At 38.0% G+C, this 14050-nt stretch overlaps 1 protein-coding gene across 1 annotated transcript; it reads right to left on the reverse strand.

Moving 5' to 3' along the window:
* Nucleotides 1-7285: 7285 nt before the first annotated feature.
* LOC140164340 (putative nuclease HARBI1) lies at nt 7286-9779 on the reverse strand. Its single transcript, XM_072187616.1, has 2 exons — nt 8768-9779; nt 7286-7655 (listed from the first exon to the last, which is right to left on the reverse strand). The coding sequence occupies exons 1-2, from the start codon at nt 9526-9528 to the stop codon at nt 7286-7288; spliced, it is 1131 nt and encodes a 376-aa protein (XP_072043717.1). The 5' UTR covers nt 9529-9779.
* Nucleotides 9780-14050: the final 4271 nt, after the last annotated feature.

Genomic DNA, 14050 nt, shown 5'->3' on the forward strand with positions numbered 1-14050 from the left:
CGTCCTTCTTTCTTTCCATTTTTCCTTCAAAATCCAAACTATCAGTGTATTAAAAGAGTATCTTAGCTTTAACCAACTAGGTCCCTCACATTGAGATGTTTCAAACATCTGTCAAATATGGTACATATCTCTTGTCACTACTATAATTAAAAGGTGGTCTCCTAACAAATATGATCTGGTTTAGTTTTGTATGTGAGGTGAAGGTCAGAGTATAGTTGCCTTTGCAAATCCAAAATATTGGGTATTGGTTTTACACCCACATATGTTTACAACATCAATCTGTCTCAACAATCTGTTATCAGTCAAGTATGTCACATATCTGTTGTCACTTAATTGAAAGTGTTCTCTTGTTGAAAGTTCTTTTAAAAAGACACAATGCAGTTCATATTGCATTGTACAATTTAAATATGGAAAATTATAGCACTGCTGGAAAAGGGTACGGTGTGCTACTAGTGTTGATAAATATCAAAAAATCTCAAATTCGGTCGTGGATGAATGTGTCTTCCATTACTCTGGCCTTAAGGAATAATTTTTGAGTAAAATGCAAAAATAGGCACAAAATTGGCCAGGGGTGTAGTACCCCCTTAAGGTAGGCTATCAACTGTACTATTAAATTGCACTCAAGAAGGTTAGGAATTGAGGTGTGCTATAAATCGTACTCAGATAGTTTATAGCGCGTTTCTCACATCGGTCTATATGCTCGAGTTGTGAATAAACAAACCAGGAAAGACGCGATTCTTGACAAAATTATCACTACTATGAATCGTTATTACAAGGAACCTGAAATATATTCCCCAGTTGGAACAAGCGACCATTAAATGGTTCTTTGGTCCCCTCTGAATAGTCTTCCATCCAAAGCCAACACAACACGTTCATGAGTTGTAAGACCGATGAAAGATTCAAATATGAGAGAGTTTGGAATTTGGATTGGAGAGCGTAACTGGTCTGAAGTGTATGAAAAAACAAGTGCAGTGGAAAAATGTAATGCCTTTTATACCACCCTTCAGGAAGGCATTGATAGATACTTTCCAATTAAAACCATGAAAGTGCACTGGCGCTGATAAACCGTGGATGACTAGTTACATAAAACGCCTCATAGATGAGAGACAACAGCTTTTCCACCATGAGCATAGGTCGCGAAAATGGAAACGCTTGCGAAATAAAATTAGTCGTGAAATTGCAAAGGCAAAGAAAGAGCACTATAAAACCAGGGTTCAACGCCATAAAAAAGCAAATCCAGCTGAGTGGTACAAGCAAATCAAGGTCATGGCAAATTTGAGCAACTCTGAGTCAACCATTCAGCCCCCTCCAGGTGTTGATGCTAATGACTTTGAAGCCGTTGCGAACAGCATCAACAACATCTTTGCATCAGTTTCTATTGACCTTGATGTGCTTGATACCGCTAAGCTTCCTGCTTATCGACCAGATCCAAACCCATGCCCTACTGTTCATGACTACAAGGTTTATGAAATGCTGAAGAAAATAAAAATTGGAAAAGCCGGTGGTCCAGACGGTATTTCTGCTAGGCTCATTAGAGAGTTCTCCTATGAACTTAGTAAACCTCTGCCCGAAATCCTCAATCAATCATACTTTGAAGGTTCGACAGTACCACCCCAGTGGAAGAGGGCTGTTGTAGTCCCGATTCCAAAGTCTAAACCCGCTACTTGGGATAAACTGAGCCCAGTCTCTCTAACTGACCACTTTGCCAAAGTTGCAGAGGGTTTTATGGCAAAGTGGTTGTTAGAGGACTTAGAGAAATCTATAGATCCCAATCAATACCGGAACCGCAAAGGTGTTTCCACCACACATTATATGGTGAAATTAATGGATACTCTGATCATGAATTCTGACAAACCCGGTCACTTGAGCTCGGTTGTTATCACTGATTTCAGCAAAGCTTTCGATTTAGTAAACCACAATGTGCTCATCAATAAATTTATATCCCTTGGTATACGTCCCTCAGTAGTGACATGGATTGCCAGTTTTCTTGATGGTAGAGAACAGAGTGTTAGGTACCGTGGTCAAAATAGTGATTGGGTTAAGTTGAAAGGTGGTGTGCCTCAAGGCACACGTATTGGCCCACTTGGTTTTGTCACCGTAGTTAATGATGCCGCTATGGACAATGCCATTACGACATTGAAATATGTCGATGATTTAACTATGGTTGAGACGAGAGCACGTAATGATGCATCTAACATGCAGACTCATCTTGACAAATTCCAGGATTGGGCGGTGCAAAACCACATGAAGTTTAACCCTTTAAAGTGTGCTTCTATGAAAGTGTCATTCTTGAGAAACAACCCAGTTGACCAACCACTTATGATTGCTAATGTTCCCCTTCAGTCTGTTTCAGCTGCAAAAATACTTGGTGTCCATGTAAGTTCTGATCTAAAATGGGGTAACCATGTCACTGAAGTGCTAAAAAAAGCAAATGGTAGACTATATGCTTAAACTTCTCAAACGCTTCAACTTGCCAACAGATGATCTTATTACTATCTTTTCTGGGTTTGTACGCCCATTAGCTGAGTATGCTGCCCTGTGTGGCACCCTGGTCTGACCATCGGCCAAAGTGCCGCTTTGGAGCGAATCCAGAAGAGAGCATGTAGGATCATTGTTGGCAAGCAGTATACAACCTATGATGAGGCACTTGAACTTTGTAAGTTGCCAACCATGTATGAGAGACGTGAGCAACAATGTTTGAAGTTTTTCAACTCGCTTTTCAAATCTGAGCGTTTCCATAGTTGGGTACCGCCAAAAGAATAGCACCATTCATGGCAGAGTTTTAAGAAATTCTGACCAATTGTCGGTACCAAGGTGTAGAACATTGCGTTGTCAGAAAAGCCCTCTGGTGTACATAGCCAATATGTGGAATAAAAAGACTCCTATTTTTTAGCTTTTTAATTATTTTACAAGGCTATTGGCATTTTCACTCCCATCTCCACCAAATTTTATAAACATTATTATGTGCAATATATTTTCTGTTTCTCTCATTTAATATGATCTTAATATGCTAAGTAATTCATTTATGAAAGTATGTGTGTGCCGAGAAGGAGTTTGAGTATGTAGTCACTAGTGCATGAGTAGAGAAAGTGTTTGAATAAGTGGTGTGTAAGGTCAGTGGGTGTGATCTTGTGGTAGTGATACCTTAAAAGTGGATATGGGATGCAGGGGTGTGTGTGGGGGTGTACATGTGGATGAATGGGTGAAAATGAATGTATGGATGTTTTACTGATATAATTTGCTTTTTTTCTTCATGTTTTTGCTGTATTTATATGTACATTGTATTTGAGCATTTATACTTATGTATTTTAATATTTTATATGTGTGTACTTTTGTAAAATTGTTGCATTTCAGTTTTATACTGCTATGACAATTGTGTAATAAACCTTTAATGAATGAATGAATGAATGAACAGAAATTATATTGTCATTGTGATTTCATTATGTGTCTAATTACGAGGGGCGGTAAAAAAGTTCTAGTACATTGACATAATCGGCCCTGATTTGGTAAAATGATCTAACTTGAAATTAAAATTGCCGTTTCGAGAAAAAGAGCTTGTTAAGTTTGAACACTTGACGTTTTTCTTTTTGAATAAAATATATTATTAAACAGATATAATGCCTTAGAAAATATGAAAATCTCATTATTTGGTGGCATGGTGGTGATTTGAGGATGTCACCAATGGAAAGAGTACCCTCACATTTATATCCAAGATATGGATTTATCTCAATAAAATGTCCAAATTTCAAGTTATATCGTTTTACCAAATCAGGGCTGCATTGGTAATAAATAAAGAACCAAACAAGAAAGATGAGATAGCCACAAAGTATTACAACTCTTGATGAAAGTGTTTAAAATAAAATCCATTAACATTTGGGTATTCCAGGGTGTCTTATAGATGGAGGTCCATGAATCTTCATGCAAAAAATTATGTCACTTGACTTGATCGGGTCCACACCTGCTACATTGTATACACGTAGAATGAGGACTGACATAAGTTTCATATCGAGGGTTGACAAACAGAAGGCCTTAACTCAAAAAGTGCCTTTTTGAGAAAAATGAGTAAAATAATATTTGGCTAGTTCTCTTTCAAGTACCTTGTTCTACAAACTTATTGACCGCCCCTCATATTTTGGGGGCATTTTCACTTATGTAGAAACCTCACATAACTTGTAACACCACCCCCTCCTCCCTCAAGTTATGTACAAATGAAATGGCAAAGGATTTTCATGAGCACTACTAATTCAGCTAGCGTAATTTGATAGCGGAGTTTGTAGACAGACTATCTCAAGATACATTGGGCGTATGGGAGCGAAACCTGGTGGCAGGAATGATATACATCAAACGAAAAGACCTCTTGTTAAAGGCATGAAAAAGATGACCACAAATTTTCCTGGGAAAATTGAGTAAATATGCTTTTCTCTGGGGTTGACCCATAATTTTCATGTCAAAAAGGGGGGGGGGCTGATATTTTTGAGATCTCGAAAGGGGGGGGTCTGAAAAATTTTTGCAATGATATTTTTTTGCATCAGGTCCCCTAACAAGTGTTTGTGAATGGTCCCTTATATTGAAATGATCCCAAAACTATGTGCTAAAATTTCTTGCACAGGACTGCCAAAAATTTAATGTCCCACTATATCTCACCACCCTAGGGTACACATAATTATTCCTAACAAACAACAAGCACTTTTACTTCTTCGTTTCTGCGATTCATGGAAGCCGCCATGAGCGGGAAATAGCATCTCAGTCTGCCACAGTTTCAAAATGTATTAGAGGCACACCAGATTTTTGAAATTTCGTAAACCATTCTTCCAAAATTTCAAATTTTATGACCCAATGTGTGAACATGCCCCATAAATCTGTTGGACATCCATGTACCCACTTTTCCACTAATAACCCCATGGGGCCGGGCATGGGGCTTACCTAAATACCCATGTTTATACTTGGACACTTTTATGGATGTATTGGTCATGGACCTTTTAAAAATGAGAGCATGTTATAAAAACTTTAACATGTACTATGTAGCATGTTGATTCACCCCCCCACAGACATAATTTGGACTACTTGAGTCTTGAATAGGCCCAGATCAGAGTGTCTTCAATACATTCAGGTGACATAATAACATAAATACAGACAAACAATAATAGGTTAATAACTGTGCATTAGTTATTTGGAGGGCTTTTGAAAAATCTAAACATTTTGCCTTTGGAACCGAGGAATATCCCGAGGGCGCAGCCCCAAGGGATATTCCGAGGTCCAAAGCAAATGTTTAGATTTTCACAATGCCCCACATATAACTGATGCAAAGTTATTAACCGAATTCATAACCGTCACTTTTAACTCATCACTCAAGCAAATCTCAAGATTATATTCTCTGAAATTTGTTGAAATAAACAATTCTTATCAAAACTTATATTTCGCCCTTCAAAAAGCCGAACAGGCTAAAACGGACTTACCAATTACAGCACTGCGCAATCACGCCATGTGCAAAATTATATAGTAGTTAGCGTGCGGCGTGTAGAGTTCGGCGCAACATATGCGCACTCTGGCGGAAGTCATTGTATCAGCGTAAGCATCTGCGGAGGTCATTGATGGATATTAATAACCTCCGGCAAGGCGCCAGATATCATCTAACGAGCAATTTAATTGGGACGCTTTCGGGTGATACGCGGAGGGTATGAAGTCACATTTGGTGCCCCTCCAAATTCCAAAGGCACCCCAAAAATGTCTTACCCCCCCTCTCGCACTACAAAAAAATGTGCGCTCCTGTCAGTATGTCAAACATTCCTTGCCCCCCTGTAGTCTGTAGATAATAATGTAATTGTAGGGAGCATGAAATTTATGTTAATGTAAAGGTGCTACATAAATTTGTACCATAAATCTCGGGGTACTCAAGTTTGGTTTTGGTAGGAGCGTGCGCTGAGATTTTGGAAGTGGACCCATAATTATACCCATTTTTTCTAGAAATTTGGACCCATTGATATGCCAAAAGTCGAAATTTTCGGCGAATTTAACCAAAATTGTCCTAGTTTTTACAAATTTCCCCAAAATTTTGGGAAAATTTTGACAATTTTAGCTAGATTAAGGAAAATTTGACTGTTTTCCAAAAAATTGAGAAAATTTTGAAAAAATGACCCATTCATATACCAAAATAGGCTTTTAAAAGGGGGGTCATTGATATACCAGAAGGCTTAAATGCTACCCATGTTTATGGCACGTCCCCTCAGTATGGTCATTTGTACTGAGTACCCCCGGGCGTAAATCACCAATATCAAATGCACCCACTTCATAAAATTCCTGGACGGCCCGCCAAAAATCGCTTGAGCTGCCATCTCGGCCCGCCAAAAAATCTTCCCCCCTTTACACTTGTATGCCAAATATTTGGGATCCCAATTTGCAAACCTTAAATGGTCTAGATATAAATGTTGTGAGCACACCAATCATGAAAATTTTCATAAATTTGTTTCCGTACTGTTTTCCTAAGCCTTTTAAGCATTTTTTAAAAGGCGCCCTATGAATGTGTACCAAAATTGCTTGCCCCCCCTCTTGGCTGGCCAAAATTGCTTACCCCCTTATGCTCCACCAATGCAACAGGACAAAACAAGGTCAACAGCATTACAACACATACTATATGAGTATCAAGTGATATTTACACCAGGTGGAATGTCCACAAAACATTTTAAAAAGTTTACATCCCCACACAAGTTTGCCTGAAATATTTTTGTTTTTTTAAATCCCCCATGCTCCCAATTTTTATAAACAAAAAATCATTCCCTGAACAATGTTATTGGGAAAAGTGTATTTTAACTTGTACCTTCATCATGTAAAACTCCCCTGATGTAAATATCAGTCAATTTGAATTTAAGACTATTTACATGATAATTTTCACTTTGTACATTGCATAAATTTGCAAAACCATAATCTTATTACATACAACAATAGCAAGTACAAGAATCATACTGTGCTCTGAAAGAGGGCAACATATCCGAATGCACCTGTGGACAAAATTAAAATTGATGTGCAAGAAATGCTTATTTAATCCCCATCATAAGTTTTAGTAGACCAGTGCCAATTTTGTGTGATATTGCTGTTTTAAACATAGTTATTTTAAATGAAGCGTAGTACAATAGTAACAACAGGTTTTTGTGTACAATTGAACATATTTTGCCAAAAATTCCTTGGCCACCCCATCTAACATGTACCAAAATGTTGCTGGCTCTCCATAGACATTATAATTATTGCACTGCCCATAATTCAGTTAAAATCTAAACAAGAATATTAAAGTTCAAAGTTCATGAAAAAAACCAATTAACACAAAAGTTTTAAACAGTCTGCAGACTGCAAACATTGCATATGACACACTAAAAGTACAGTCAGCGAAAATAGTCATTGATGATCTGCATCCTGGCCACAACTCCATGAGCTCGATCACGTCCCCGATGGCATTTGGTTCGGGCTCAACATCTACATCATTGTTGGCATCAAGATGTGGTTCTCGCAGATCCTTGCTGCTGTTATATAGCACGCAGCTGGCAATGATGAAGTCACAAGCTCGATCTGGTTGAATCTGCAAGCCGTCACCTAGCAGACATCTGAACTTATTCTTTAACTGACCGTTTACCTGTTCAATCCGGACCCTGGTGTTGCAGTGAGCCCTGCAGAAAGGAAAAGAATAGGAAATTATTAACAATAGATGAATTAATAATGGGGAAAATTGTTGAATGGAAATTAAACAATGGATGAATTAAGGGAAAATTGAAGTTCCTATAGATGGGCTCTTCAATGCAAAGTGGACATGAACAAAATATTTAGATGTTAAATAGCTTTGCATATCTACAATGTACAACTTGCAGCAAATTTGTTATCAGATGACAGGCGTTAGGCGTCACCACCCGGGGGTCTTCCTGGTTGAAGGTATACGGGGATGTGCCACGGTTTTGGGGTACCTTTTCAGCAATTTTGGTATATTAAAAAGAGGACGCTAGGATCACGAAATACTCCTTCAAGTTCAACTGACTGTAAGAATGAAAAAAAAAGGAATTTTTATTTTTTATTCAGCTGTTGTTGATTTAGCTAAAATTCAGCAAAAATACTATTGCAGGCCATGATAGCCAGGTTGTACGTATAATGCCCCCAATCCTAGTATCCAGTGGCGTAGCGTCATAGGGGCACGGGGGGGGGGTATGACCCCAATCAATCTGAAATTTAAAACAACCCATAAACATAGGAAATTTGCTGGAAATGTGTCCCCCCAATCAGACCCCGTGCCCACCCCCAATCATGGATACAGACCGGCCCTGTGAACAGTGAATGTGGTCAACAAGAATGCAAGGCTGGGTCTGACCAGTAGACAATAAAAGTAAACAGATAGGCCTATAGTACTAATTCTACTTACTAGTCCATGCTAGTCAGCTAGCATGTAGCTGTAGCCTAGCTTAGGGTAGGCTAAGCTTATAGATATGACTCGTGACAATTTTTTTTTTAATTCTCTAGATTGAATATGACCCTGCATATGCCAGGCTAGGGCCCGGGGTTTAGGGATCCCTCCATACTTCAGTATTAAAATTAGTAAGGCTTCATAATGATATTCATGAGGTACATTCATGACATCAAACCAGGGTCAAACTTAGTCTAGAAGAAGCTTTTAAATAAAACATGATTTATGCATAAGTTCATGATGAGCATTTTTGTGAGGCATTATTGCATGAACAAATATTCAGTCAGTGCAATCGTAGTGTTGTTCACTTTTGAAAACATGCAGACGTACCTGTTGTATGCTTCCTCTGGAGCGTTAGCTGGGTTGAGTATGGGGGTCATCATCCATGGTCGTAGTGTGTACCCCGAGTCCCCTAGAAGAATGCCTTGTTGAATGTCTCCATTTTCAAACGACATTCCTATTCGGCTACGCCTGAGGATGCGGCTATCGTGAGTACTCCCAGGCCAGCGTGCAACTACATTTGTGATTTTGTAGTGGGCATTGCAGATTAACTGAACGTTGATACTGTGTCTGTTCTTGCGATTTACGAAGATGTACTCGTCAGGACCCCATGGACAACCATGTAGTTCAACGTGAGTGCAGTCAACAGCTCCTAAAATGCGAGGAAAACCTGCAATGTTCATGAAATCCTGCTGTGCCGTGGCAACTGCCTGTGGAGTCGTTGGAAATTTCACGTAGTCGTTGACACGTCTACAGAGAGCCAAAGTTACTCTACGAATTACTCGAGAAGTCGTGGGAATGCTGACGTTATGCTTGTCTCCCGAGGAGTCGATGACTTTACCACGCGCATAAAATCGAAGAGCTATGAAAACCTGTAAGCTTGGTGGTATTGAATGATTTCTAAGGGTATCGGGCTGCAATTCATCTTGAAGAAGATCGATAATATGCTGGCATCCCAACCTGGTAAAACGATACCTCTTATACATGTCCACGTTGTCATACTCATCGAAAGGGTTAAGTCGATCCCTAAACACTCTTTCACGTCGCCTTGCGCGGCGATTTTCAAATAACAAGAGTCGATAGCCAGCCATATTTGCTCGAAGTCTTCAAAAACGATGGGCGCTGTTGTTTATATACCGTGGGAAAATTTCCCGCGAAATCTGACTGACGCTGATTGGCTGTCCATTTAAAATTGATTTGCGATCTATCTTAACTTTAAGTCTAATTCGGATGAAGTTAAGTTAAATTTCTATCTTACGATGTTTTATGAAACGCCCGAAATCTCACTTAAAGTTAAGTTAAATTTTTAGGACTTAAGATAGAAATATTAAACTTAAGTTTAAATTTAAAGTTTTATGAAACGGCGCCCTGTTTGTGATGCATCCGACGATACAATTGATATTGCGTCAACACACATTCATCAGAAGATAAAAAAAGAAATTCTACGTCAAATATTCAAAGTCTGAATGGCTCTTACCATGGTACAATCGTTGGAATCACATTTCTTTTTATTTCATATTACAAAACTGCCTTGACAACACTGCATTTTAGTTCATTTTTTTTGCTCTTCAGATTACAGATACATTTATCCAAACACTGATGAGACTGCAATATCATTTTCATTCACTAAGGATGCCCATGCCGAATGATTTGAAGTGTAAACAAACATGATGCAAAATTTAAAATGTAATGTACATAGGCTACTCTCAATCATCTTGACAATTATCTTGATACATTTGCAAAAATAAACTAAACAACATCAAGTTTGAATGATTATAATATATATAATAATTACCATTTCTTTCCCACTCAGAATTCCTAGAGTCTCAACATTCTGGGAGGTATTGGAGTGACTCACTGCAGCCATATCATCCAGCAATGTTTTGGGCAATAGCAATCTTTTCATTTTGTCACTCTTTGTCACCTGAAAATAGTTATGTTCACACTGATGAAAATCACATTTATAAATTATGACACTATACTAGGCATATAATGGCTCAGTTCAAATCTTTAATTCACAATTTGTAGACTGAAAGAAAAATCGGGTATAATTTTCATATAAATGGCTTAATTGTAATCTGTGGTAAATCCTTTGATATTTAAAGAACTAAAAGTCCAATTCAGACTCCACATCGCAGCGCGACGCGATGCTTTTAAAACTGAAATCTGAGCCAGGCTTTAAGGAGCTTTGCGGAGAAAATTAATCAACTTTCTTCGCATAAGACTGCCATATCGCGGTCTTGCAAACTTGTGATTAGCTAATTGTGGTAAGGTACATCTAATTTCATTGCGCAATGCTGCGATGTTAAAAAGCTTCATATCATCACATCGCGCTGCGATGTGGAGTCTGAATCGGACTTCAGTCTATTGAGGAACTCTATCATTGACATGATTGATACGGTAACCAAACTCATTATAAATGAGTTAACATTGATGAGATTTTGGAATGCTATTCCCTCTCCCCCCAAGTTAATGTTCCTAACCTAACAACCGATACAGTTTAAAGTAGTGTATAGACAGGATTTTAAGGCACTTTGCTGTCCTATTTTATACCTGGGCTCATTCCAAGTCCCAAACTGTATCACACAGCAGCAGATGCTGTACATACTGTGTTAAAACTATATACATTTTATGTAATTGTGTTAATTTATTGCTAATTTTTTTTTTTTTTTTAAATTCACAAACAAGTCCTGTCATTCTAATGGGCTATTCCAGAAATTAATGGTACACCCCCTATAGAAGACAAGCATTTTTTTATCAAAAATATTGGGAATTCCCAGGGCAAAATTTTGCCTGAAAAAATGGGAATTCCATAAAGTGCTTTAAAAATTGGGAATTCCCAAGTCTTCTATATAATTTTTAAGGGAAAAGACACCTTTTTTTGGAATTCCCAAGTCTTCTATACCATTTCTAACTGAGGGAAAAGACACTTTTTTGGGGGGAATTCCCAGGGCAAAAACAGCCAATTTTTGGGGGGAATTCCCATGTCTTATATAGGGGGTGTACCATTAATTTGTGGAATAGCCCAACCAATTTGATTGTTCAACCTACCAAGGGCGGATCTGGGGGAGAGGGCTGCTGGGCATATTCTAAAAAAGGGAGGAAAATCCTGACTCTATGTTTTTTGTTTGACTGCTGTCAGACATGTTAAAGATGTCCACTGGATATACTTATTTTATGTAGGAAATGGTTATTAAACTTTGTACAGAGGCAGTGGCATAGCCAGGATTTTTGAACCGAGGGGGCACAACTTGCAAATGTACCGACGGAAATATTTTTTGCTGATGGAAGTTGTGATTTGTTGACCCAATGCATTTTTTTTGCATGGTTTGAAAAAGTGAAGAGCAAAAAAAAAAAAAAAAAAAAAAAAAAGGATTATAGGCGGAACCAACATAAAAACACAAAATTTGTGTGTAAAATTCAATTTCACTCACAATTTTTCATCATTTTTTTATAATTCGCCCCTTCTTTTCTGTCACCCTGGGTAAAAAATAGTCTATTGTTAACCCAATTTTTTTTCACTGACCTTACATGAACCGGCACGGCCATGACAAGCGGGGGCACTGCCCTGGCCCCACTGGCTACCGTCACGCCACTGTACAAAGGTCAAATGTCAAAATTGCTTATTAAATCTTGATAAAAAAAAAAAGATTCAGAAAGTATTTTTTTTTGCATAAAAAATGTTAATTCCAAAGTCATATAATTAGAAATTACAGTTAAATCATTCTTTGATGTGATTTTATTGGGAAAAACAAATCATAGGCCCACAGAATATCACTGAGATTTATACAAAATAAAATGGGAGTAGGCCTACCTTCTCTGAAAGACTAGCAGTTGTATATGTCATGCTTGGTCCTTGTTTGTTTTCTAATGTATTTGGTCCTGGATTGGTCTCTACTGACATACATATGACCAATAGCATAAACATGCATAGTGTAACTGCACATGATGCACTCCTGCTTCCACTAGTGCTGCTGTTTGTTTCAAATAGTCTAACTGCAGATGATGCACTCCGGCTTCCACTAGTGCTGCTGTGTTTTTGAAACTGTCCAGGACTAGAACCTTTGTGTGTATACAATCCAATCCTGTGCCTCCAGGTTGGGATGTCATCCCCCATTGTTACAAGAGTAGAGCTGAACACTGAAAAAACATTTTGAAAGCTCTGTAAAATTTTCCCAAATAGGGCATAATAGAGGCCGAATGGCTCTTTTTCGTCTTCTTCTCCCTCCTTTCTTTTTCTCCCCTCCCTTTTTCTCTTTCTCTTTTTCCTTCCTTTACATCTTTTTTGAAAATCATAGGGGGGGGGGGGCAATCGTCCCCTTGGCCCCCCCCCATGTGGCGCCGCCCTGATTACCGGTACCCTTAAACGTGATCTAGTCAAAATCTGGCAAATGTCACTAACAGCTACTAACATTTCTTGTGTGTGTTGAACCCTTTGATGTTTTCTTCTCATATGAAACATGTTTCATTTTATACAAGTGAATATGAGCGAAAAATAGTGTAGTGTTGAAGATAAAACTTTGATTCGTGTTTCATTTTGTTTTGAAGTCCCAATGTATGTCAGGGAACTCAAACACAGGGTTTACTTTAACGCACAAAACACACATATTGCCAAAAATTGCTCCCCCACCCCCCTCCTGGCCTGCCAAAAATCACATGCTCCCCTCTCGGCCTGCAAAAAGTTTATGCTTCCCCCTTTGCACATGCCAGATTTTTGGGGTCGCAATTTGCAAACCTTATATGGTCTGTTGCTTGAGCGCAGCGATCAGGATAATAAACGCTTATTTAAGCATTTCCATACTGTCTTCCTAAGCCTTTTTTGAGCATTTTATTTAAAAGACGCCCCATGAATGTGTGACAAAAATCGCTGCTCCCCTCTCAGCTTGCCAAAAATTACTCCCCCCTTTTGGCTCATCAAAGACCCCCCATTTAAGGTGGCTGTGTACTCTCAGACTTGCATGTAGTAAAAGTGCCATAACTTTGTAATTATTCAGCAAGACATATTCAAGTATACATTTTTTTAGAAAGCAAGACATCAATAAATCTTAATATAAAAACAGATTTGGTGCAAAAATAACAATTATGAAAAAAAATCACAAAAAAGTGAATTTTTGGCAATATTGTTTTGGTAAATCATAACAAAAAACTCTTTCCAAAATGTTTTGTTATGTTTTTTTCTTAATCTTGAGGCACCATTAATTCCAAAAACTGCTTTTTTTTAGTTTAGTTTTTTATATTGGCCTTATGTTTTGAGATATTGACCATATAAGGCATCAAAATGAACTTTTAAAATTCACAAATGTCTATTTGACAATATGATGCCTAAAATCAGAAATAGACAAAAATATTAAAAAATGAGAAAACAGTTTCTTGAGTCGATCATCATGCTTTTTAGGATGAGAATAATTGCTTACCGATAGATGCTGTTTTTATTGAGTTATCGTGTACCGTACCTAAATCGCCATTTTACCAAGAAAATAAACATTGAAATAATGGCCGTTGAAGTTTAAAGTGGTCACATTTTGTACTTTGATCAAAGCTCACAGGAGAATGCGGCATATTTCTTGTTTTTCTTGTATTTATAAAATACATAACAAAGTACATACATTTCAA

This window comes from Amphiura filiformis, chromosome 1 (genome assembly GCF_039555335.1).
Source record: "Amphiura filiformis chromosome 1, Afil_fr2py, whole genome shotgun sequence".
Taxonomy (NCBI): Eukaryota; Metazoa; Echinodermata; class Ophiuroidea; order Amphilepidida; family Amphiuridae; genus Amphiura; species Amphiura filiformis.